Source organism: Equus quagga, chromosome 15 (assembly GCF_021613505.1).
Source record: "Equus quagga isolate Etosha38 chromosome 15, UCLA_HA_Equagga_1.0, whole genome shotgun sequence".
Classification (NCBI taxonomy): Eukaryota; Metazoa; Chordata; class Mammalia; order Perissodactyla; family Equidae; genus Equus; species Equus quagga.
In genome coordinates, this window is record NC_060281.1 from 32,232,337 (window position 1) to 32,258,297 (window position 25,961).

Consider the following 25,961-nt stretch of genomic DNA (forward strand, 5'->3'; position numbering starts at 1 on the left):
AGCTTGGGGAAAGGTCATGCCAAACAGGGGTGACAGGGCTCAGTGAGAGATTAGGGTTACCTGGGGGTGTGAGTGAGGGTTTGGAGGTGACCTGAAGCCCACACCATCCCCAATGCCCTGTCCCCGGGGATGCGGGTCCTTGCCCCCTCAGAGCTTCACCCAGAGCACAGGCTGTGCCACTGTCGAGACCCCAGCTATACCACCCACCAGCTTGAAGAGCTAACTGCTGGTGGTCCTGGGGGAAGAGGCTCAGGCTCAGTCTGGATCCATGCCCAGGACTGGGAGGGAGAAAACAGGGGTGGGATTTCTGGGGCTGAGCAGCAACAGCTGCCACCTTCCTCACAGTTGACCGCCCAGACCCAGGCCACATCTTGCCACAACTGCAGCTGAATCCATGGCTCTCGTAAATGGGTTTATGCCACCACCATGCTAACTGGCTTTTGGGCGAGAGATCTGACGCGTAACTGCAGGGCCATGTAAACAACAGCCCTAGGAAGCTTCTGAAAGACTGGTCAGAACGTCTCAAAGTTGCATGGACTAGGAGGGGACTCCATTCAAAAGGAGTGACCTGGACAGCTGGCATGCTTGTGAACATCCCCTCATGAACGGATTCCACTTGGCTTGCTAACCTTCCACCCCACCTCCAAATTCAAATTCCAGACATGATGAATTACACGCAGTGCCCCTAAATGTGCTCTGCCCTGCCCCCAGCCTCTGGGCCTTTTATATTCTCCTTCTGTCTCAAATGCCCTCATCTAACCCCATTCTCTTTGCCTGACTCCTCAGCCTTCTAAATCCAACTTAGACATTTCTTCCTCCAGGAAGCCTTCCCTTCCCCCTTCTCACATTCCCCTAGACTGGGTCAGATGCCCAGCTATGTGCCCTACAGGACCATGCAGTTCCCCAACATCACAACTTTCACAGAGGATAGGGACCTGGCACAGGGCATGGCACAGAGTGAGAGTTCCATGAATTTCTGTTGAGTGATTGAATGGCAGGCCGCTAAACCATCCCACTTTCCCTCAAAACCGATCTCAGCAAATTCCTCTATTTGGATTTCTAGGTCAGCCCTCAAGACCCAAGGGGTGCCACCAAATGGGGGAGAGCTAGGCGGGCAGGTGGGGAGGGTTGACCCCTATGGAACAGCAGTCTCAGAGTACTGACAACACACCAAAGTCAGCCTTTGCCTTGTTTAAAATCAGTATCTGGATGGAGACATCAGATTAGAGGATTGCTCAACTCTAGGAAAATTACCCAATGCCACTGGCAACAGGATCAAGTGTCAACAGGTTTTCAACAGACCAGGTCTCAGCTAAAAGCAACAGACCCCAAAACTGCCAGCTGCACAAGGACAGAGTGGGAGACGTGCGGCTGGACGGCCGCTCACAAGGCAGAAGCGCTGAGGTGTTAGCTGAGCACCTGAGGCCGCAATGACTGGCTACACTGGAGCAGTAGAGTGTTCTGCAGGCATAGGAGAAGAGAGGCCTCAGTGTGGACGCTGGATCCTCAGAGTGAAGGCTGTTGGGTCACAAGTCTGCTCGGGGTGGTCCTATGATGGACTGAGCTCCCAGTGAGACATTTGGGAGAGTTCAGGCAGAGCTGGACACCCCAAGAGTCATCCAGGCTCTGAAAGCCTAAGATTATGCAAACCCTGCTCTGGGCCCCCCAGATCCTGGAAGGGACAGTGGGGGCACAGCTCTCAGTCCTGAGACACACACTGACACTTTGCTGCCAAAGGCCTTTATTGAGTCCCTGGCCCTGCTCTGGGGCTGTGTCCAGGCACAACAACAATCCAGGCATCACCCTTCCCCAGCTCAGGCTCCTCCTGGGGGAGGTGGGGGAGCAGCCCTTACACCTGGCACCCCTGGGTGCCATACTCCTGGAGGAAGTCGCTGAGCTGGGCACAGGCTGCCCGCTGGCGGGTGGTCTGGCACAGGCGTTCAGAGGGCATCTCCTCAATCCAGCTGTTCGAGTCCAGCAGGTACTGGGGACTGAAGAGACAAAGGGGCAGTCAGCAGGGGTCAGGAGGATGGACAGGCAGGAGAGGAGAGCACGAGGCACCTAGCTTCTGAGGGGGCAGGGCCTAGGCACTGAAGATCCGTTCCCTCACAAGGTGTGAGAAGAGCTAGAGACTGAGGGGCCCAGAGAACTCACTCTTCCTTGAGGTCATAGGTGGCCCCGTCCAGACCCATGATCAAATATTCTTTCCCAGGTTCCAAGCGAAGGCGGCAAGAGGCTCGAACCAGGAAGTTTCGGGTCTGACCAGCAGTGGCCTTGGCATCCTTGGCTGACGGGATAACGTGAACAAGAGTTGTCAGAGGGCAAGAGAAAGTGCAGGATGAGCACGGGGCGATCCTCTCACTGAACCCTCACCACTCCCAACGGGGAGGTGCTACTGCTTCCCTATTTATGGACAAGCCCAGAGCTTCTAAGAGGCTGAGGGCATTTGAGCTCAGACGCGTCTGAATTTTCACTATTCCAGGCAGCCAGGTCTCAAACCCAGACCTCAGCTCCCCTATATCCCCTTGCTCCACGCCCCCCACTCCGTTCCGTTCATACTAAAGTGTAGGACTTGGGTGATCCTGGTGTCAAAGAGGCGGAAAGCAGCTCTGCCATCTTCTCGGAGAACCTTGACCTGGAAGCCTAAGAGGGAGTTTAGGAGAGGGCAGACAAGGTTAGTTACCCAGAGGCTGAGAGGGCTGCAGGGTGGTGTCCGAGCAAGGAGGCCACCTGCAGGCCTGAGAGGAGCAAACACAACCAAAGAGACCCTGAGGGCGGGTCAGGACGGGGGAAGACTGACCGTAATCCACGCGGGGATGGTAGCAGGCAAACTTCATCCTGTAACCATCCTCATCCTGCAGCCCCCGCTCCAGGACACGACGCTGTCGAGGGCACTTCCCTGAAGTCAGGGACCCAGATGAGTGTGCAGGCCCCAGCCAGGCCATCTTCCCACCCCTGCCCCCAGGCCCTGGGTCTCACCCTCAGCACACTGGCAGACGTCAGCAGAGCACAACGTGGACAGGAGTTTGCTCTTAGTTGGTGCCCCGTAAAACACAGAACATTTGTGCTCTGAAGAAAAGCAGAGAGAGGAATTAGGCCACAAGCCCCCTCTCTGCCTCCCCAGTCCCATGGAGCCACAGGACCCCCTGCCACCCTTCACTGCCCCAGTTCCTGATGTCCCACATGGAGGCAACCTATCCCAAACCTCCACGTGTCCCGGAGTGCTCACCAGGGTTGTAGTAGTCATAGAGGGTCGCACTAGCCGGCTGCACCAGCCCCACAGGCACCTCCTGCACGGCTCCAAAGCCCACACACTCCCGGGAGGTGGGCACCTGGCAGGGGGGCAGGGGAGAGGTCAGGGACTCAGCCCCAGGGCCCTGCAGGCCACTGTGCTGCACTTCATTTGCCTGTCTCTGTTTGGTTCCTGTTGGTTCTTATCTTCAGTGTCCTTCACATTCTGTTACCTTCCAGTAACTCTAAAAACTGCCTCCCAAGGTCTCTGCTGACTTCACTGTCCAGATGGTGACCTCATCCCAGTCTCCAGGGCCCCTCTGCAGAGTCCCACATCATGGACATATTCTGCGTGAAACTCTCCCTAAGCTCAGGGTTAGCTTCTGGACCATCCGTGGTTCTGACCTGGTCATTTCTGACATTCCCTCTTCTTCCTTCCCAGAGGCACAGTCCCCGGCCCTGCCTCTTCCCTTCCTCTGTGCTTCCCTACAGAGATCTCAGACACTCTCTGGCTGTCACCTAACCCTTCCAGGCTGATGATTCCCAAACTGAACATTCAGCCCTATTCTTGCATTAGGACTTGTTCAGGACATGTTAGTTCTCCAGATCTACTCTGTCTGCCCTGCAAACCCACTCACCCTCCTGATGGCCTCGCTTCATCACTGATACAACTTGGGGCCTCCTTTATCTGCTATAACCTAACAGCAGGTGCTATTGCTATACCTGTCCTCTGTGAGCCCACTGCTTGTGTCCTAGGCCCAGAACCCTCTCCTCATGCCCACGCTGGTCCAATCCAGCCTGCTACCCTGCCAGTTTCCCTCCTAAGCTAGGCTGCTGCATGGTTGGCTCCCTACCTAGAAATCTTCCTGGCTCCTCGTTTTCCATTGTGTTCAACCAGACTCTTCTGCTTGGCTTCTCAGGCTAATAGGGTCTGGCCCCTCTGCATACACTGGGCAGGGGCGTCTTCTCTGACCCACAAACACCTGGCTAATGGTGCTAGAGTATTAACATGCCCTTTTCACATTTTCTCCAAAAGGTTACAGTAAATGTTCAAAAAAGAAATTGGAAGGCCATCAGAAGGTTGATAATTCTCTGTTTTAGCAAAACAAGGCCACAAAAAGACAAAAACAAACTCATCTAGGACTACCATCACTTCATCAAAGAAAATACACTTTAATATCAAACACAAAACACCAAAAAAAAAACTAGGAAGGTCAAAAGAAAAAGAAAGGCAGCCCATCAAGTTGAATAAATTCATCTTTCGAAAAGGCTCACTCTTGGGCCCTCCCTGCTGACTGGCACTGGCCCCCCAGGCCACATTAGGGGCTCGGCCGCCACCTACCTGCAGGCAGCGCTGCCTCCCTGGTGGCCCATCCCTAACTCTGCTCTGGCACACTCTGGTCCTGTCTTCCTGCCCACATCACAAGTTCTTTCTAGGAACACTGGCCGCTGATACAGTGTCTTCTGGGAAACCTCATAACATATGCTCAGTAAACCTGGTGCCACCCATTCCCTCGTGTCACCTCTCCCTGCTCACCGAGTCGAAGTACAGCAGGACGTGGGGTCCCTCAGTCTCAAAGTGACTCACGTAACGGTCAGAGAGGGAGGTCAGCTGTGGGGAAGGGAAACGGTCACAGGCAGGTAGCCCTGGGCCCTGCACATGACAGGGCTCAGTAGCTGGGGGTACTGCGGGGATGGAGCAGGGCTCCTGAGGGCACAAGGGGTCCTCCTGGATGGCTGACCACACCTTCTCCAGGTCTGCCCGCAGGGCATGGAATCCACTCAGGAGGGTGACATCCGCAATGGCCATGCCCGACAGCCCCACCTTGCTGTTCCGCCTGCAGAGAGACATGCCCTGTTGTCTGGGTTCTACCTGCGCCGGGTCACAGATGCCCAGCCCCAGTCTCAGTCCTGCCTCCCCTCTCGGCCCAGCAGTGCCCCACACACCCAGGGCAGCCTGCAGCACTCACCAGATGCACACGGTGTACTGCACTCTGGATTCCTGTTCTTCGGCCGCCTTGGGTGCGTCCCTCCTGCGGCGGCTCCTCCGCCCCTCAAACAGCTGCAGGGGTGTCACTGGCTGGGAGTGGGCCCCGGGATCATCCCCAGCTAGAGCCTCCTCATACTCATAGTCCTCGTAGTCCTCGTTTGCTTCCACTGCACAGAGATGGCATTGTGGCTTGACCCCTGGCACCAGCCCCCTCAGGGCCCCATGGCCTCTGACCCCAACGCTCACTCATGTACTCCACGTGGCCCATCACCGTCACTTCAATGTGAAGATCCCGGCAGGTTGTGTTCTTCATGTCCAGGATATTGTAGATACGAAGGATCTGGCTCAGCAAGGGGCAGGGAGAGGACATGGGACATTTGGAGTCACAGACCTCTCTCCAGGGCCACATCTAAGGGCATCTCCCTGGGCTAAGGAACTCAAGGCCTTTGGCCCCTTCTCATCCCCCTCCCTGACCAGCCCAGAAATACGCATGGGCCCAGGTATTGAGTTAGACGAGAGACAGAGAGGGGAGCAGGGACCTGCCCCCAGGGGCAAGCACTCTACACAGTGCACAGAGGAGGCTGGAATGGAAAGTCCAGGAAAGGCTTCCAGCTAAGGTCTGAAGGAGGAGAATGAGTTTGTTACGTGGGACAAGAAGCAGGGGAAGGTCATTCAAGTCAAGGAGATCTGGATAGATGACTGGATCTGTCTGGCTGGGGTGGGGGGCAGGGGCCCAATCTTGTACTTGGAAGAGCCTGACTTTTCTCCAAGGCTGATCTGACTGGTGTCTTCGGAAGGTCAATCTTGCTGCAATACGGACAATGGATCACCCTCTGGGTGAGATGTAAGGAAGGGAGAAGTTCTAAGACCATCTTAGAACAGAGTCCAGGAAACAAGTGACAAGGGACCCAGGCAGCAAGGGAGCAGAGGAGGAGTTACCAGGGCAATAAGGAGGTGCTCAGGATGGGGGGGCACTAAGACACCCTCCAGAGTGGTGGCTGGGCTCTTGTGGGAAAGGGGCTCCATCAGCCAGATGAGGGGACACAGGAAGAAGGAGGGGTTTGGGACACGACATGTCTGCTGTGGGCCAGGGGAGAGGCCTGGGTTGAGGCGCTGGGTGTGTAGGCCATCCGCACTGAGGGCGTAAAGGAAATGACAGGTGCCCAGAGAGGGTGGAGACCACGGTGAGGGGAAAAGGCCCAGGAGGGAGCAGGGGGAACATCTTTCTCCTTCCCTGACCATGAGCTCTGCCCACAGGTCTCACTCAAGACCCCAGCTTCTCCCTGCTGGGCCCTGGCTGGCCGTGCTGCCGGCTCTCACCTTCAAGGTTCCTTTGCTGTTTCCTCCCACTTTCACATCAATCTTGCTGCCCAAGGAAAACTGCCAAGGAACAGAAAAGGGAAAGAGATGTCAGAAGGGCACACTGTTGCTCCAGCTTACCCCCTCTCTAAAAACAACCCCGCCTCTTCACCCCACCTCACTTCCCAGAAAGTTTGCATCTTCACATGCATTATCTCTCTTCAGCCTTCTAAAAACTCTGATGGGTAGACTCTGCACGTATTATTTTCAAATGAGAAAAATGAAGCTCAGAGGCTAGGTGACTTTCTCTGGGTCACACAGCCAGGAAGTTTTCCCGCAAGGTTATCAGGAAGAGGTGCCGTGGGGATACTGCAGGGGTGGGGGGCTGGGGATGGCCATAGTCGCAGTAGGCCCAGGTGTCATGGCAACCCAGGTGAGGGAGTGGTTCACCTGCAGCTCCTCCTCTATTCCCCGAGTTTGGTGGTTGTCCAGCCGTACTACATATGACTTGAGTCCACTGCGGCCCAGGGAACTGAGAGTCACATTGAGCTCCTTCTCCTCAGTGGTGTGGGAAGCAATCCAGTATTCAGCCAGAGCTTCCAGGGCCATCACCGTGTCCTGGGGAGGTTGGGTCAGGATTCAGGTGCTTGGACTCAGGACCTCCCCCACACAGAGCCCCCAGGGAAGCTGCTACCTGAGTGCTGCGGAATCCCCCTTGGAAGCCAGCCTGGTGCGTGAGCCAGGCTGCAGCCTGGTCGGCCATCTCTGCCTTGCCCTCCCAAAGCAGCAGGTGCAGCAGGCCATAGGCTGTGGTTTCAATCCACAGGGCCGGGGCCTGGGGCACAGGGTCTGCTGGGCTGTGAGGAGCCATGGTGGGCGACACGACATTGTTTTGAGAACTGGCGACTGAGTCCCAGTACCGGTAATCTGAGAGTGAAGGGAGACCCACAGTGAAGGGGGAGTAGTTGGGGGGGGGTCCCAGTCACTGGGCCCTTTGACGCTCCCCATCAGGCTCTCCTGGTTCTACCCCAATCATCCCTGCTTATGCTTTCATTCCTTCTTGGGGTCTTTGTTCAATTTCTCCCTTTGGGCACACTCATGGGTCCCAGGGTCCCTCAAGTCCCATGATCACTGCCAGGACCCCCTTGACTCTCACCACCAGACTCCTGGGCCATGGCCATGAGGTTGTCATGGGCAATATTCCGCAGGTTCTCAGGGGCCTTGGTCAGTGTCAGGGCATAAGCTGTGATGGCAGCTGCATGAGCACCCAGGAGCCCAGCACTTGCTTTCGTCCCCAAGAATGAGGTTGCCCTTGAGATGGAGGTTTCCTAGGAGAAAGTAGGGAGGAAGGTCTCGGGGCTGGACACCTGGGTTCCTGAAAAGAAACGGGGGAAGCTGGGGGCGAGTGAAGGGCAGACCCACAGTTGCCCTTACCACTCTTTGCTTCAACTCCTGTGTCCCCTCATCCTGGAAGACGGACAGCCCGTGATGAAGGGCGATGACCACAAAGGCGGTGAGCGCCACCGTCTCATCCTTTCCCACCAAGCCCCCCTAGTTGAAGTGAAGAGAAAAGAAGTCATCAACCAGGAACAGGAAGGGACAAGAGAGTCTTCCTACCTGTGCTCCTCAGCCCAGCCTCCCAGCCCCGCACCTGCATGGCCCTGTGGATAACCGGACAGGGGTCCTGGAATGAACCGTCAGCCTGCTGCTGGGACAGGAGCCACGTGGCCGTCTCCTGCAGCTTTTCAGGTGAGCCGCCCACCTGTTCCTGGGCCAAACTCAGTACCTTTAGCACAAAGGCAGTGAGCCTAGAGGAGATTAAAGGGATGGCTGGGTATAGGGACTGGTCCCTATAGAGGACATGGTCCCACTCCCCCAGGCACTTGGTTATTCACCCTCCCATTGTACCTGGCTCTGCCCCCACCAGCCTGGCCCCTCTCAGAGACCCAAAACCACTCTCCCAACCTCACCAGGTGCTGCTGTCCCGATGTAACCAAGCCCCATAGGAACCATCTTGTTTCCGAAACTGCTGGATCCGCATGTAGCCTTAGTGGGGAGAGGCGGCTGCTAAAGCGATGCTCACTCTCCCACTATTTATGCCCAAGGCCATGTTCCCCATTCCCTCTCTGCACCCCCTAGCCACCTGGGCTGCCAATTTTCCATTAACTGCCCTCTCCCAGCCCCCGCTCCTGCTTGCTCCTGAACCCAGAACCTTTCTGGATCAGATCCACAGCGTGGTCCTTGGTCTCAGGGGGCAGCCTGCTCCACTGCTCTGTCTTGTCCAGGTAGCGGGAAGCAGCCAGTGTGGGGGCCAAGTAGAGCATGGTTTGTTCCGCACAGCCCTGGGGGAGCCTCAGGAGGGAGGTCAGGCCTCCTGGTGACAAGGCCCCCTCAGAGCCCAAAGCGTCCAGTGGATCTGAGGCTACAGGGGAGGAAGAGAGTTAAGGATCAGACAGCAGGCCTGAGGACTCAGGGTCAGAGGGTCATGGGGTCACAGGATCAAACAGGGGTCTACGGCTTCACATGAATCTGAGGTGGCCACTGGGAAGGGATTGGAGGACACTCCCACCTGTGACCCTGACAAAGCTGCTGAAATCTCCATCAGGGATAATATTGGGATCGGAGTTGCCAGGAATTTCCAAGGTCCGGGCTCGGTAGTCTGGGGAGATGGGGGAAGTTGGCAGTATGTCCTGCTGTCCACATCTCCTACCACCTACAAACCCCCTTAGGACACTGACAGCTAGGGGTAGAGGTCACTCACCCAGGGGATTGAGTTTATACACAATCTCCTCCCTGTGGATGGCCCCTTCATTCTGTCTCAGGAGAAATACAGCCATGAGAGATCACACAGGAACACAGCCTGCGCCTCCCAGTGCAGACTCCCCAGGACTTGGCATTTGAACTTCAGGGACAGAGGTGGATCAGAATTGTAGAAGATGTAAACAGACCAAGGCATTGGGTTTGGGTGTTAGGCCTCTGGCCTGGCCAGCAAAGAGGGTGCCGGGCGTCGGGGGTAAATCAAGGAGCCTGGGGACCTGGATTCAGGGGTGCTCCATTCACCTCAATTTGCAGAATCTTAGACACTGCGTCCCCCACAGGGAACTCCACGGACCCTCGAGCCACCACCTTCAGGGACACAGCAGCAGCCGCCATGGGCACCACAGAGAAGCCAATGGGCCGGGCAGAACCCGCAGGCACCAATACCTGCTGAGCCAGCCCTCCGCCCCCAGCCAGGCACAGCCCCTCCACCGGGGACACGTGGACACTCATCTAGGGGCAGGAAGACAGAGATGGCCAGAGGCCCAGCCCAGTTAGGCTCCCCAACCTTCACCTGCCTCAGCTCCCACCCCCCTGTGTGCTCCTGAGGGTCCTCACGGTCACATCTTTATCCAGGTAGTTGTAGAGGACAGGCCGCAGCTCAAGCTGCTCAAAGCGGTGAACGGAGATAGGCAGGCGGAGGTGCAAGTGGAATTTACGGAACACTCGGACCCGGACAGGAGTGGCCACACACAGGCCTGATGGATGTGGGAGTTTGGGGAAGGGGACAGAGATCAGAGGCCTGGGGATATCATGGCCACAGGGTACCAGGACAGAGGGACACGGGGTGACCCAGCTCTGCCCCCGGCCCACTCCTGCTCTCTTGCCTCCCAGCCCAGGTGCACACTGGTAGACTTCCCCAGGTCTCTGCACCACCCCCTACTTCCTATACTAAAAGCAAAAGGCTGAGCAGGGAGCCTGGGTTGAGGGGGTATGGAAGAGGGGTGGCCAGAGGCTCAGGCAGGGCGACCTCACCTGTGCTTTTGGACAGACTCATGCCATGGATCTCCCACGTGGTCAGAGAGTCAGGGAGCAGCGGTGACAACCTGTGGTGGGAAAGGTGAGAAGTCCCATCACACCCTGGGCTGGTCCCAGACACGGCCCAGAGACAAGGCCAGGCCCACCACATGCTCTCACAGGCGGGAGCGGTCCACTGTTTCCACTGTCCAGAGCCAGTTCTCCGGGAAGAAGCTGCGCACAGCAATGTCATCTTCATCCATCAGGTCCTCCTCCTGCAAGAGCTCCATGGCTGGGAGACCAGGGTGGACAGGAATGAGAAGGGGGCCATTCTGCCCTTCCAGGGACCCCTGCCTGTCTCCCCAGCCCCAGCCAGCCCCTCACCTCGGGCAAGGCCCACTGGGCCCCTGGACCGGATCTTCTTGCGGAGGCCCTCAGCAAACTGGCAGCAGGACAGGAAGGGTTCCCGGCAGGCTAGCTGCCGCACACGGGCCACCCGCTGCTCACAGGAGCGTGCCATGGGCAGCCGTGTCAGCCCATCCAAGCAGCAGCGCTTGGCTACAGGAGAAGCATACTGGCCCACTGCAGGGCCAGGTGAGAGTAAGCATGAAAGAAAAGAAAAGAGACACACCTCATCGCCCACCCTGACCTCTAGATACACAAGGGTTCACCCTGAGAGACCAGGAACTCAAGAGAGGCCAATGGAGACAGCCTCCTGCCCATCCACCTTCAACCCCTGAACTTGGATCTCTGGCCCCAAATACCATAGACTGGCTCACTCGGGAGCAGCAACAGCAACAGGCCCCTCATCCTGACCCTTGGGCCCAAGTGGAGATCTTACACTGCTTCACAGGCACCCACAACTTACGCTTCTCATTAATCGCCTTTTGAAAGTCCACATTTCTCTTTTTCCGGGTTTTCGTCTCCTTGGGACAGCTCAGACCTGGCAGAAAGCAGGACTGCAGCCAAGCTGTAAGGTGGGTGGCCTCCCACCTCCACTCCCTGCTCCTCTCCCCACTCCTCTTCTTCCTATCTTACCTCCTCAGGCGCCTCCCCCTTCCTTATCTTCCCACCACCCACTCCCCTTCCTCCATGGTTCTCACTCTCTCTGACTGAGGTCAATTGGTCTCCATCAGAAAAGGCCAGACCAGCTGCCTCGAACACCTGAAGGGCACTGTCTCCACCCCCAGGACCACAGCCAAGATTATAGCTGTTCATAACTTCAAAGACCTGGAAGAAAAGGCAAGGATATTGTGGAGACAAGAGTGACCGAGGGGCAGGATGGGTGAGAGGATGGGATATGGACAAATATGTAAGACACACAGAGAGTGGGGAAATAAGAGACCACAGGGGCCAAGCCTTGTGGGAAGACTAGGAGGAGTCTGTGGGGATCCAGAGTGAGATCTAGGGGCTGGGCTCAGGGTAGCAGGAAAATGAGCCATAGCAGGGAGGGAGGGCTGGGGAAAGGGTCTTGACAAACCTTGCCCATGTCGAGGGGTTTATGAGACCTGCCACCCACAGCATACAGAGCCGTGTCCACAGCTCCCAGTGCCACCAGGGCTGGAGAATCAGTTTGCAGGTGGAGCTTTATCCTCTCCCCGGGATTATACTCCTTGCCACTGTCCACATTCAGCTCCAGCTGGTAGAAGGGGGAGGTAGGGGTCAGTCAGTGGGGAGAGCTTCCTTCGGTGCATCCTCAGTGCACCCCAAACCAAGTCCATGCCCTCTTCACAATCACCCTGTCTTCTTTCTCTCTTAACACCCCTAACACATACACATGCTGTCTCTCCCATGCCAATTACCTTGCCTTCACAGGCCCCGGCCTGGACGTTCACACGCAGGGAGTTGGCCACTGGGAGGCCTCCCTCATAGTAGAAGGCCACAAAGTAGAAGGAAGGTGCCAGGTGATGGTCCACAAACAAGGAGACTGAGGTCACGGGCCTCCGGGGCTCTCGATTCACAGACACGATCTGGCCCCGGGATAGGATCTGGGCCAAGAAGAGAAGGAGCAAGAGTAGTTTCTGCTTCACTGCACATCCCAGCCCTGAAACCATTCCCCCACACAAGGGCTCTTTCCTGCCTGAGCCCCTCCCTGCACCCCTGCTTTCCTCTACAGCCCAGCTCATACACACCATGTAGTAGTAATGAGAGAAGCTGGGCGCACTGACACCCACGGCTCGCAGGTTCAGCCTGAGGGTGTCCCCGATGTGAGGGGGTCGATGATCCAGCCGCTCAATGGACAGAAACCTGGAGCCTCCTGAGCGTGGGGCTCTCACAGTTAGCCTGGCTACGGCTGGATAGGGGGAGCCTGCAGACACCTGGAAAGAGGGGCAGGTAGGCGCAGGGTCAGTGGCAAGGACCCAGGCACCCAGCTTCTCCCCCGAGCCTGGGACACAGATCCTCAGGGGCCCAGCTGGCCCCTCCTTCCTTCCCCGTCCTCTCCCACGAAGAGGCGGCCTACCAAGAGCTGGAGTTCTTGCACAGTCTTACGGACAGCAATGGGGACTATGGCTTGGCCAGTCCCATCTGTGTTTTGTTCAAAGTTCTGGGTTTCAGAAACAGATCCAGAAGACAACTTGGCAGAAACTTTGACAGGAATGCCAGAGGCCAGGGAGCCTGACATGTCTCGGACCAGGGCCTGGGTAGGTGGGGGAGGGGCAGGTAAAAGCGAGCGGTCAGTGAGGGCTTGTGCCCTCCTCACCAACACCCCCCTCCCCTGCTCATCCTTTCCCTCCAAAAGAAACCTGCAGCAGAAAGGGGTCCCCGGGCACGAAGTGTCGCTTGGTGTTGCTAAGATCCAAAGAGAAGGGAGATGACACAAAACGCCAGGATGTGAGCTCTGCCTCCTCCATCTCCCCACCTGCAAGACAAGGGGTGGAGAGAGGTGGAGGACAGAGACCCAGGAAAAGAGGCACAGGAGAGCAAGGGGGGATGCAGAGTGAGTGTTTCCTGCCCACAAGACAGTGAACTCCTCAGGACACACGCTGTCTCATATTCATCTCTACGTTTGCTGAGGCCCACGCAGGACCCAGCACACAGATGGTGCATAAAGTGTGTCTGCCGGCTGGCTGGCTGGGCAAAAAAATAAACTGAAATCGGGGAAGGTACCCATACCCCAGAAACATAGTTGGAGAGAGACAGTCTCCTGGGTCTTTTCTGGCTTTGGGTCCAAGATAAGGGTAAGAAGGGGGGATGGTATTGGTGCTGGAGAACAGAGGGTCAGCTCAGAGGTCAGAGGCAAGTGTCTGGGGTTGTAATCAGGGGAAGCCACCCACCTGGAGACTCAATGATGGCTGCTGCAACATAGAGGCGTAGCCCTGGGAGGTCAGCAATATTAACATTAAGCTTCTGCAGGGCATCCTGAACCTCAGCCTTTGAAAGGGAAATGTGGCACTGACCATCTACCAGCTGGGACAAAGAAGAAAACAGGACACGGCGTGAGACACGTCTTCCATCTCACGTCCTTCTCCTCCTTCACCTTCCTCACACCCCCAACCCTCCTTCCTACCTTGGTCTGATTCTCTAGCCCCCGAAGGAAAGTCTTGACACCATCTTCAGTCAGGAGCCCAAAGCGTACATATGCCACCCCCTGCACTGGCTTCCCATAAATGTACCTGCCACCATGGAGAGATTGGGAAGACGGTGGGCCAAGGGCTGGAGGTGGTAATGGAATGGTCTGGGAGGGAGGGGGGCTGGGACGAGGGAAGGACGCGGGGCTTCACAACACATTCCTACTGAGTGGGGAGCCCTGGGAGCTGGGCCAGCAGGGGTGGGGTGGGGGGAGTTACCTGGCCTCAACATCTAATTGGATTTCACCAAGAAAGCCAGGTGCTGTCAAGATGTAGGGCTTTCCAGGAATGATCTTCACCTCAAAGTTGGGAAGGACTGACCAGGGGTAAAGGGATAGGGAGGTCAAACTCTAGCGAAAGGATCCTTTAAAGACTCGTCTCCCCTCAGGGCTGTGGCACCCATATCTCCGACCCTGCCCTGGTCCCACCACTTCTTCCACTCCTTATTCCCTTCTGGAAAGGAGCTCCTTGTCCCTCATGTCTCCAGCTCTCACCGTATTTCTTCACTTCAAACTGGATACTGCTGTTGGATTCCAGGCCATCTGAGAATCGGGCTGAGATCTTCCAAGTCCCTGGCCTGAGGACAGACAAGGAAGGGACTCAGCCAACTTGCGCAAGAAGCCACGGAAAGCCAGTGGCCCAGGTCCCTGGGAAGAGGACTATGAGGGTAACCAGAGGCTCAGGGGAGCTTGGGATTTGATTCTGTGTTGGAGGCGGAGGGGTGGGAAAGTTGGAACCAGGGAGGTGTAGCTGGGGGCTAATCCTCAGGTGAGGAGAGCTCACTCTGAGATGTCTGGGATCACAAAGTCATCCTGGAAGATGGATGTGGCAGTGTACACTTCCTTCTTCCGCACACGGAGTCCATGAGAGTTCTGCAACGGGAGTAGAAATGGTCATCTGTGGGAGGTCAGATCACGGGCCCTGGCTCATCCGGAAGGTCAGAGGTCAGGGACTCACCTCCACAGTGACCACAAGGGTGTCAGTGGATGGGCGCATCTTTTGATCCAAAGCAAAGACCCGATACCGAACTGAGAATGGAGGGTGAGAGAGGTGAGCAGGAGCTCATGCACAAAGGGAAGGTGGGCCCTGGTCCCCCCACCCCTTCCAGGGAGTGAGGAGGAAGAGAACAAATACTTGTTAAGCAGCCTTCCTATGCAGCACTTTTAGGTTATCTCACTGAAGGGGCTGGGAGGCAGCTAAAGGTGAGGCTCTGGGGCCGAGACTCACCCCGCTGGCCAGGGTTATAAATGGGCTGGTCAGTCTGCAGAAAGAGGTGCCCTCGGCGAGAGGAGAAGCGCAGGTTGACACCCTGAATGTTTGTCTTTCTGGACAGAGAGTCCTTTAGCCATGGCGACTCAGCCACCAGCTGGACCTGGGGACCTCCATGGAGACGAAAGAGGCCACAGTTCTTTGCACCGTTCAGGGGGATCTGTCAAGAGAGGGGGTGGGTCAGAGACAGAGCAGAAGGAAAAAGCCAGAGAGATTGAGACAGAAACAGGGAAGGAGATCATTGCAGGGAGGAAAGGAGGGAGGGAGGCCAGGGAAAAGACAAAGACATTTACAAGACTTGGGGCGGGGCGGGGGAGTGGACGTGACACCACGATGACAGAGTGAGAGGTGCTGAGAAGCAGCAGGAGGAAGTGGCAGTGGCGTCCAGTTACCTGGAGGTTGAGGAGTATGAAGTCATCTGCTGAGGTGAGGGTGAAGCCCACCTTTGGGGAGCAGGGGGCATTATTGCCGTATGGGTTTCTCAGGAACACAGATCCTTTCACCACCTGTCCCCGGGGAGCATCATGGAGCTGCAGTCCCACTGACAGGGGAACCCCTAGGTGAACCACAGAAGGAGCAAACAGGAGCAACCTGGGGAAGACAGGTGAGGGTCAGCAGTCAGGCTCCACTTGGGCCCCTCCACCCTTCGATCCTCTATCAGGTTCCCCCACGCCTGCATTGCCATCAGCAGCCCTGCCCCTGCTCAAGCACACCAGCATCCTGCCTCCAGGACCTGGGCTTCTGCAGAGACAAAGCAAAGAAGCTGGATGCCCAGATCAGCCCCAAGAGGAGCCTCATGGCTGGAGGACCTAAGAGGGATCAGACTCGTCTGTCTGTCTGCTCCTTTCTGGCCAACCTAGGGTTTGGAGCAGAGTTAACTCTGGACTTTGCTCCTCCCCTGGTCCAGCTAAGCTGGGAAACCACGTGATAGCCAAGAAACGGAACTGGCCCCAGGCCCAGTATTGGAGGGTGCACCCCGGACACCTGGGTCTCTGAAGAAATCATAGCCCAGAGACAGACCCTATCCTTTCCTGTTAACCCCTTTCATCCCAGTGCGGGGCACCACTCCCTACGGGTATATCTGGGTGTGTGTATGTATATACATGCTCAAGTATACGCGGGCGTAGGAGAGCCCAAAGTGGCTCGGCACGTGGCTGGAAACACGTGGCTCCTTTGTCAAGGTCCTAACAAAACAAGGTACTAAGACACTTGTCTCTTACTATAACCCCCCAAAAAACTGAACTATATGAGGCTTTTGCTTTTTGTAGGCCCTAACAGAAATCCCGTGGTTTAAGAGATCAAGCACACCTCCCATCCACAGAGGCAACTGACTCAACGTCCCTTTTCCTCTCTGAACAAGGAGGTACAGCTCAGGCCCAGTCTGGCCTTACCTCTACCCATAAACGAGGCGCCAGAACACACACATCAAACAAAAGACATCCAGAAAATATCACTGGCAGAAGTACTTTATTTGGCAGTTTCAACCCAACATGTAGGGAACAGAACCCTGCCCTCCTTCACCACCCTCCCCAGAAAGCCCACCTTCCTATCTCCAGACAGAGTAACAACAGCACCTTTTTACATGAAAGGCAGCAGCCATGGCCTTGGCACAGATTCTGGCTCCACCTCCATGGAAGGGCAGAGAAGCGTTGCCCAAACCCCACCACTGGGTCGGAGCCCAGGTAAACAGCAACAGTCATGTCTGACCCTGACTCTTTGCATGGCCACAAGCCCACACTCATCCTGGATCCCAAGCCTTCCCAAGGTGATCCCGTCTCAGCCACTGCTGGGGAGCACTCCTGGGCCCCTCTTGCCCCACTCAGGGGAGATGCGCAAGGACGAGCAGAATCCTCAAGTCTCTGGCAGGCGGAGGAGGGTTCCAGAAGTGGTGGAGACACTGTGCAAGAGAAAGACAAGGCTGGAGCCAGATACGTAGGTCCAAGGCCTAGGGAGAACTCAGAACTTGGCCAGGATATTCCAGGGTTCCAGAGAATGAGAGAGGAGCTGGGCTTCACTAATGAATGAAGCATGAGCAAGGAGGAAATCCAATCTTGGGTCATGGTTCTGTCATCTGCCAGAGGCTGGGGAAAAAACTCACCAATCCACCAGCTGGGCCCCAATGAGGTCATGCACATGGTAAGCGAGGCCGAGTCGCACCGCAGCAGGCGCCCGCCGGCCCAGAAGCTCCGAAAGGAGTAGCTCCCGGTACTTGGCCTTCCGGACCATGCCAAGGACAGCGTGGCGCCCTGGAGAGGTGGCACAGGAGAAGGGAAAGGTGAGTAAGGTCTGAAGGTCTGAAGAGCCACCAAAAGGTGTTCTTGAGGGGCTGAGGGCTTCAGCTGCAGACAGGATACCTTTAACAAAATACTTGATGAATCTCCCAGCTCCAGGCACAGCTAGCCACCAACTGCCAGCATCTCGGACGGTGAGAACTCCAGCGTTCACCAGCTGCCTAAGGGGGGTGGGAAGCAAGAAGAGATGAGCTATTGGCTCTGAGAGCCCTCTCTCCTCCCCATCCACTAATGTTTGGACACTAACTCTCCAGAAACATGGGCAACCACCCAAAGGGACTGGATAACAGAGGCCCACCATGGGGCGGTTCTCTGCTCACACTGTGCTGTTCCCTGCCTCTGTGCACCTTGCTTGTTCCATCCCCTACCCGACTGCCCTCCCCTCACTCTTCCTTTTCTTGTTACTATTACTTGTTCCCTAAAACAGCTTCTCCTCTCAGAAGCCTGTCCTGACCACATGCCCTGATACATGCTCAGTCCCATCTCCAGCGGAGAAATAAGGTCTTTCTTCTGCGCTCCTGCCACGGCCTACAAGGACCGCACCACGGCTTCACTCACATGTTACTGAAAAGAAGCTTATAAAATGCTTTCACCTACACCATGGATTACGAAGTAGGGAGCCTGAGCCAGATAGAGACCCATGAAATGATATTTTTATTTAGTCCTTGTCCAGTTGTTGTTCTTTTGAATATGAATGCTTTAGGGCCTTCACAGCTCCTAACATCCTCTATTCTCTAGTCTCAGAATGATTCACATCAGGCATTTATGGTTCTTGCCAGGCCTCTATACGCATTTCATTAGCCATGCAGATCTCCTGAATTTTAGTCCAGGGCTCTTCCCAAGGCCCCAGGTAAAACAGGCCTCCTCTCTTGGGGGAGATCTCCTCTCTTAGGTCATTTTACTAAAAAGAAGAGTCAGCCTTCTTGGCAGGTTCACCAAAAGGAAAAGGACGAGGCTGGATGAGACTGGAGGGAAGCGGCGAGGTGCTAGATGCCTGATTCTGTTGGTCCCCCAAGTCTCACGTGATCTCTGGGTCCCTGAAGCCAAAGGTCTGTGTCATTTGATCCTGCTGGAAGCTAAGGTCCCCACAGGCTGGAAGCACTGAAGCCAGAAACTTCTGCACCGCCCCAGCATACGGTCGGCCATCGCAGGCCTTGAGGACCTGGAACCAAAGAAGAGAGACATGGTCTGGCCCCACCCTCCCCCTCCACTGACCTCAATCCCCAGGACGACATCTCTTCCTGTGTTGTCCCTTTTGCTAAGGTCCTTCCACTTCTCATACTTTTCCTCGTCTTCCTCTCCCTCATATTACTACTTACTAGAGCCCTGAGCCCTCTCTGCAAGATATGGGGTGGGGGAATTGTCTCTTTTCTTTTTACTTCCACCCGCTAATTTCCCTGCCTGCCCCGCTCGTTCCCCATGACACACACACACAGTTACACGTACTCTCGTCCTGTAGTCCTCGGTAAAGATAATTCCGTGGGCATCCAAGTCAAAGCCTAGCTGGACGATTCTGATCTCCCCCTGCTCTTGAAGCTCCTTCTGTCTCCAGAGAGATAGGAGTGAAAAGCAGGATGTCAGTGTAAGATGTTCTGCCACACTCTGGGCACTTTTGAGCAGGGAGATTTTGTTTGCCAGTATTGGGGGGGGGTTTCTCTAAGTAAAGGAAAAACTGTGGGGAGAAAATTAAGCAGATCACCAAACAGTCTTTTTCAATTAGTTACCCACCCCTCCTATCCACAAACTTCATCAGTTGTTTGCCAACCAATCAATACACATTTTCTAAGACCAAGCATATGCTAGACAACAAAATAAAACAGACAAACGCCTTGCTCTCAAGGAATTAACAGTCTAGCTTTTGTGTGGGGGAAGGTAGAGAGGATTATGGAATAAAATGTTTAAAACAAATAAAAAATAAACCAGAACTTCTGTTTCCAGGAATATAGCAAGAACCAACTCACCTGCTGAAAATTAAAGTGCTGGATAAAATATTGCTTAAAAAATTGTTTAAGCATTAAAGAGCTCACAAGATAATAGGGAATTACCAGACCAATATAATATCTAATGAAAACAAGAACTCATAGAAGTAATTGGGACATGGAAGGTGCTTGCTGATGTAGGCAAATCTGTCCAGCACACAGTCAAAAATAACTGGGCATACAAGGAAACAAAACTCAAAAGAAACAGACAATAGAAACAGGCTCCCAAAGACATGTTACGGTGGAAGTATCCAAAACAGACTATTACCAAGAAAACTATGCTTATAATGCTGAAATAAATAAAAGCCAAGATGGAAAATTTCAGCAGAAAATTATAAAAACTGACATAATAGATTTGAAAAACATCCAACCAGAAATTCTAGAACTGAAAAATAAAGGAAGTACAATGAACTCAATGGATGGGTTTAACAGATTAAGGCACAGCTGAATAAAAAGCTATTAATCTGTAAAACAGATTTAAAAAATAACCAGAATATAATAAAGACAGTCAAAAAGATCAAAATTTCAGACAAGAGGCTAAGATTGTAATTAGATGATATTTTGAACTGAATGATAGTGAAAATACGTACCAAAACTTGCGGGAGATAAATATATATCAGTACTTAGAGGGAAACTATGGCCTGACATGCATATATTAGAAAAGAAGAGAGGATGAAAATTATTTTTTAAAAAAGTAAAATAAACCTAATAGTAGAGGGAAAATAGATTAATGAAATAGAAAACATGCATACAAGAGAACAACAAATCTTAATATTAATTCTTTGAGAGACTATTAAAATTGAAAAGCCACTGGTGAGACTGACCAAGAAAAAGAGGAAAACCTAGAAAAAGCACAGATAACCAATATAAAGAATGAAAAAAGGGTCATCACTACTGATTCTACAGACAATAAAATGAGTTTACAAACTTTATGCCAATAAATTTGGAAATTTAGATGAAATTGACAAATTCCTAGAAAAATACAATTTCTTTCACTAGCATGCACAAAACGGGATATATCCATAAAATGGAAATTTATGAAAATGAATTAACTATAGCTTCATGCAACAACTTGGAAGAACCTCAGAAATATTCATCTAATAAAGCAAGATATAAATACATAAAATACGATTTTGTTTATATCAAGTTCAAAAGTGGGTAAAACTAAGCTATGCTGTTTATAAATAAACACATAGATAGTATAAAGAAAACCAAGGGGACAATTATCAAACCAGTCAGGATAGTAGTTACCTCCAAGGGACATACGACATTTTGATCAGGGAGAGAGATACATGGGATGTTAGCCACGTTCTACAGTCTGACTTGGGAGGTGGTTAAATGGGTATTTGCTTTATAAACATCCTTTAAATTGTGTGTGCATGTTTATACTTTCTTTTGTGCGATTTTTAAAGGTTTTTTTAAAATTTAGGAGGTCAGCCCCATGGTGTAGTGGTTAAGTCTGACACACTCCTCTTCAGCAGCCCGGGTTGGGATCTCAGGCGCAGACCTATACCACTCTTCAAGCCATGCAGTTGTGGTGACCCACATAGAAAACAGAGTAAGAATGGTACAGATGTTAGCTCAGGGCTAATATTTCTCAAGCCAAAAAAGAGGAAGATTGGCACAGATGTTAGCTCAGAGCAAATCTTCCTCACCAAAAAAAACCCAAACAAAATTTAGGCTAACATCAACAAATTAAAAACAACAAATACTCTATAAATTGTGATTTCATCTGACTTGCTTCCTCATGGGATTGGAGGTAGTCTCCATCTTCCTTTTCTTCCCTCTTTTCTTCCTGACAGGTTGTCATTAACCTTCCCCCTGATAATGCAATGGACAGAGCTTGGATATTATTTTACTTGACCTATTCACAGACCACTGCCTTGAATCACAGGTGCTAACAGTGCCAACTACTTCAACTTCTTACAAATCTCTTAACTTTTTCAATAGGCCTCTTCCTTGGTTCCTCCTAACTCTGGCAATTCCTTCTCAGCCTCTTTCACAGACTCCTCTTCCTCTGCTTTCCCCTTCTATCAATGGATCTCAAATTTTAAGGTGCATTATGAATCACCTGGGGCAGTAGTTCAAAAATGTAGATTCCCTGGTCCTACCCCAAGAGATCTTAATTCATTAGCATTGAGTGAGTCCCAGGAAAGTGTATTTTTGAATAAGCAGCCCAGGTAATTCTGATGCAGGTAGAACTCAGGACATACCTTAAGAAACACTGCCTTAAATGTTGGTATCTCCCAGCATTGTCGATTTGACTCTATTATCTTTCACTGTAAACCTGGAGTCCTTAACCTTGGGCCTCAGAGGATCTGTGAAACAACCCTCCACCCCCAGAAATTGTACATATACTTTGTATTCATGTGGCATACATGCATTTTTATGGAGTTAAAGAGCCATACCTTTCATTACATTATTTTTTTTTTAAGGAAGATTAGCCCTGAGCCAACATCTGCTGCCAATCCTCCTCTTTTTGCTGAGGAAGGCTGGCCCTGAGCTAACATCGGTGCCCATCTTCCTCTACTTTATATGTGGGACGCCTGCCACAGCATGGCTTGACAAGCGGTGCATAGGTCCGCAGTTGGGATCCGAGCCAGCGAATGTTGGGCTGCCGATGCAGAACATGCAAACTTAACTGCTGCGCCACCGGGCCAGCCCCTCACTACATTCTAAAGTTTGTAAAAAGACTAAAAATCACACCTCTACTCACTCTTCCTACACAATCTCATCCACATCCACAGACTGAACCACTCCTCACATCTTGATGGCTTCCAAATCTATATTACTGGCCCAGAATTCTCTCTAAACCCTCCTGTCCAACTGTCTACTACTCATTTGCCTTTGGATGCTCCACAAGCACCTCCCACTCAAATTGCACAAAATTATACACATCATCTGCCCCCAACAACACAACGTGCCCCTACTTTATGCACTTTGCCAACCACTCAGCAGCCTGTCAACCGGAAAATCTGAGAGTTATCCTGGACTCCTCCCTCTTCCCACTCTCCATATCCTTCTCCCTCACCCAACCTCTCCCTACTACCCAGTGCTAATTTAGGCCTTCACCAGTTCTCAGCTGCAGTATCTTCCTAACTGATCTCCTTGCCTCACCTCACTATCTCCAACCCACCCGATACACCATCCCGTCTCTTGTTTAATATTCTCTACTACCTCATCTCTACCAGCCTTCAGTGTAAGAATGAAACATTGATGCACAAGGTCAGTTGTAATCTGATGTCTGCCTGTGTTCCCAGCGCTATAGACTGAACCATGCCCGATGACTCAGTTTCCCCAAAAGCTTCGCTCTCCCACCTCCACAATTTGGCATGCTCTCTACTGCCAGAGATCTTTTAACAGCGTCTGTAGCATTATCCTTGGTACCGCAGCGCCTGGCACAGTGCCTGGCCTAGAAAGACCTAACGCTTGCTGAATGGCTGAATGGCTGGCGGACCAACTGAGTGTCTGAGCGACGGGGGACCTCGGGAGTGCCCGCGAGGCAGGGAAGCTCTTCCGTCGGTCGCTGTGACGCCCCTCACCAGCTGCCGGTCAGCCACCGTCCGGTCGGGCACGAGGCTGTACACCTGGCTCCTCAGCGCGATGGGGGGCAGAGCATCCTCGAACAGGCCACGCGGGAACAGCTGCACTAGCTCCGCGACCGCCGCGCGCGCCGACCCTGGGCGGAGAGACAGGTTACCGAAACGCGGACTGGGGCGAGAGCGTGGGGTACGACTATGGGAGCGCTGTTTTCCCAAAAGACAAAGTTACAGGAGACGAGACTGCTGCCAGCTGGGGCTTTCAGCCTCGCCCCGGGGTTGCCATGGTTACCTAACTCGCCCCTCAAAGGATCGGCCTCTACAGGCCCTCGTTCCCTCCGCCTCTTCAGTCCAAAGGTCTCCGGGACCAGGCGATGCCTCTTCTGGCTCATATCCCGGGACCTATGATGCGGGAAAGAGCAGTGAAGGAAGAGAACACGAAAACAGAGTCTTCCGGCGCAGAGCAGTGACGTACGGGCTCCCTGGGCGTCTCTCCTTGGAGACCAGTCGGCCCCGAGTAAGTAAGACGACGTGGTGACGAAAGAGGCGTCCACTTGCCGTCTCTCGGGCTGGGAGGGGCGGTACCAATACCGATACGAGCACCGCCTCCGCCCGGCGAGGCCCCATGTCTGCTGCTGATTGGCCTCCTCCGAGAGCACTCAGTCCGGAAACGCGTGGGCGGGGCGGAGGGACGCCGGTAGCCACGTTGATCAATCTGGCGCAGAGCGCGGCCTCTCCCCCGCCCCTGAGGTGTTTGCCCACCCCACGTCGCTGCATGATTGCGTCATCCAGAGCGGAGAACCACTTTGGCATCCCTCTTCGACTTCTGACCCATCTGCCATGACGTCATAGCTCTGCGGAGGTGGAAGTCGAAGTTGGCTGGCTTTGAGGTAACCAGATCCTTGAACTGAGCCCAAACATGCTTCTTAACCTCGCTGCGCTTGGAGGATCTGGAGGTGGGGGTATAGGTCAAAGGAAAAGGCGGGATGTGCACCAGGCCGTGGTTGTGTTTGAGGGGCTAGGACCTGCATGTTGCAAGGCCAGAGCTTGGCCTTCAGGAGGCTCACTGAGTCCTGACCCGGAGTCCCCGTTCTCCAGACCTCCTCTGTAAAATGGAACTTTCCACCCACCCCCTCAGGACTTCATGGAGCCCAGAGGGACCAAGAGAGGAGCTGGGAAGATAGAGGTAGCTGAGCCTCGGAACAAACTCCCCCGCTCAGCACCCTCACTGCCCACAGACCCTGCCCTCTACTCTGGGCCCTTTCCTTTCTATCGGCGCCCTTCCGAACTGGGCTGCTTCTCCCTGGATGCACAACGCCAGTACCATGGAGATGCTCGAGCCTTGCGCTACTACAGCCCACCCCCCACCAATGGTCAAGGCCCCAACTTTGACCTTAGAGATGGATACCCTGATCGATACCAGCCCCGGGACGAGGAGCTCCAAGAGGGGCTGGACCACCTGCTACGCTGGCTCCTGGAGCACCGAGGCCAGCTGGAGGGGTGAGCAAAGCATAGCACACAAGTAGATCTAGAGACCTGCACCTATCCTCTAAAATTGGGAGAGCCAGAGCTGGAGTGAGAATCAGTCCTTAGAAGGAACTTGGGTTATTCTTTGGGGGAGCCATCTGAGCTAATGCTTGTGTCAGACCTTCAGTCTCTTAACTCCTCCTTCTCAGGGGTCCAGGCTGGCTGGCAGGGGCCATAGTGACGTGGCGGGGGCACCTGACAAAATTGCTGACTACACCATATGAGCGGCAGGACGGCTGGCAGCTGGCAGCCTCCAGGTTCCAGGGGACACTGTACCTGAGCGAGGTAGAGACACCGGCTGCTCGGGTTCAGAGGCTTGCCCGGCCACCCCTCCTCCGGGAGCTTATGTACATGGGGTATAAGTTTGAGCAGTACATGTGTGCAGGTGAGAGTTGCCCCTGCTCTGTAGCCCCCTCTCCTTTCCCCGGAGATTGAGCCCCCACCCTTGCCACTGCTTCTCTCCTTGTGCAGACAAACCTGGAGGCTCCCCAGACCCCTCTGGGGAAGTTAACACCAACGTGGCCTTCTGCTCTGTGCTGCGCAGCCGCCTGGGAAACCATCCTCTGCTCTTCTCAGGGGAGGTAGACTGCAGAGACCCCCAGGCCCCATCCACACAGCCCCCCACCTGCTATGTGGAGCTCAAGACCTCCAAGGAGATGCACAGCCCTGGCCAATGGAGGAGCTTCTACAGGTTCAGGATGGGGGTGGGCAGGGCAAGAACCCAGAATTGATAGCTGGGAAAGGGACTTGGGGGAAGAGGATGAGGCTGGAGGGTGGAGGAGGGGTCCCATTGACCCCTTGCCTTTCTTGACAGACACAAGCTCCTGAAATGGTGGGCTCAGTCTTTCCTCCCAGGGGTCCCAAATGTCGTCGCTGGCTTCCGTAACCCAGAGGGTTTCGTCTGTTCTCTCAAGACCTTTCCTACCATGGAGATGTTTGAACATGTCAGGGTAAGGCAGTGGTGTTGCAGCTCCCACCTGTATCCCCTGCACCAAGACCACAGGTCCAGGGCTGCAGTCCACCTTCCCGTTCTCCCCCCCTCACCCTCTTTGCTAGTCTTCTGCCTCCTCCTCTGTCCTCTCCAGAATGACCGTGACGGCTGGAATCCCTCCGTGTGCATGAACTTCTGTGCCACCTTCCTTAGCTTTGCCCAGAACACAGTTGTCCAGGATGACCCCAGGTGAGGCATTCAGCTGTGCACCTCCCCTCTGGGTCCCCAAAGCTTGGCCTCCAGCCCTCAGCTCATGACTCATTCTGCCCCCTAGGCTCGTCCACCTCTTCTCCTGGGAGCCTGGTGGCCCAGTCACAGTGTCTGTACATCAAGATGCACCCTATGCCTTCCTGCCCATGTGGTATGTGGAAGCCATGACCCAGGACCTCCCATCACCCCCCAAGACACCCTCCCCCAAGGACTGATGCTTCAGAGGGGCTGGTCCCGTCTCTGTGTGCACAGATAAAGGCATATTTTTAGGTGGTTCTCCCTGCTGTGTCTT

The 25,961-nt window shown here is 54.0% G+C and overlaps 3 protein-coding genes across 3 annotated transcripts; 1 reads left to right on the forward strand and 2 right to left on the reverse strand.

Moving 5' to 3' along the window:
* Positions 1-1,724: 1,724 nt before the first annotated feature.
* C4A (complement C4A (Rodgers blood group)) lies at positions 1,725-16,004 on the reverse strand. The gene is made up of 41 exons (XM_046641365.1): positions 15,866-16,004; positions 15,525-15,723; positions 15,091-15,292; positions 14,821-14,891; positions 14,647-14,735; positions 14,358-14,440; positions 14,083-14,179; positions 13,803-13,908; positions 13,570-13,702; positions 13,039-13,154; positions 12,756-12,932; positions 12,427-12,612; positions 12,097-12,282; positions 11,775-11,933; positions 11,398-11,524; positions 11,163-11,237; positions 10,679-10,876; positions 10,475-10,586; positions 10,313-10,383; positions 9,896-10,035; positions 9,581-9,790; positions 9,282-9,333; positions 9,090-9,179; positions 8,733-8,942; positions 8,491-8,566; positions 8,172-8,328; positions 7,955-8,071; positions 7,677-7,848; positions 7,215-7,447; positions 6,971-7,138; positions 6,542-6,601; positions 5,468-5,561; positions 5,202-5,388; positions 4,979-5,069; positions 4,769-4,843; positions 3,230-3,332; positions 2,980-3,069; positions 2,801-2,899; positions 2,560-2,643; positions 2,155-2,287; positions 1,725-1,991 (listed from the first exon to the last, which is right to left on the reverse strand). The coding sequence occupies exons 1-41, from the start codon at positions 15,928-15,930 to the stop codon at positions 1,850-1,852; spliced, it is 5,235 nt and encodes a 1,744-aa protein (XP_046497321.1). The 5' UTR covers positions 15,931-16,004; the 3' UTR covers positions 1,725-1,849.
* Positions 16,005-16,580: 576 nt separating this feature from the next.
* On the reverse strand, positions 16,581-23,418 carry STK19 (serine/threonine kinase 19). The gene is made up of 7 exons (XM_046639227.1): positions 23,234-23,418; positions 22,945-23,081; positions 18,870-18,965; positions 18,446-18,585; positions 17,487-17,584; positions 17,231-17,378; positions 16,581-17,029 (listed from the first exon to the last, which is right to left on the reverse strand). Exons 1-7 carry the CDS (start codon positions 23,331-23,333, stop codon positions 16,984-16,986), a joined length of 765 nt encoding a protein of 254 aa, XP_046495183.1. The 5' UTR covers positions 23,334-23,418; the 3' UTR covers positions 16,581-16,983.
* A 203-nt stretch (positions 23,419-23,621) lies between these two features.
* DXO (decapping exoribonuclease) lies at positions 23,622-25,948 on the forward strand. The gene is made up of 7 exons (XM_046639225.1): positions 23,622-23,831; positions 24,080-24,441; positions 24,618-24,853; positions 24,940-25,159; positions 25,283-25,418; positions 25,554-25,648; positions 25,734-25,948. The coding sequence occupies exons 2-7, from the start codon at positions 24,086-24,088 to the stop codon at positions 25,882-25,884; spliced, it is 1,194 nt and encodes a 397-aa protein (XP_046495181.1). The 5' UTR covers positions 23,622-23,831; positions 24,080-24,085; the 3' UTR covers positions 25,885-25,948.
* The last annotated feature ends 13 nt before the right edge of the window (positions 25,949-25,961 follow it).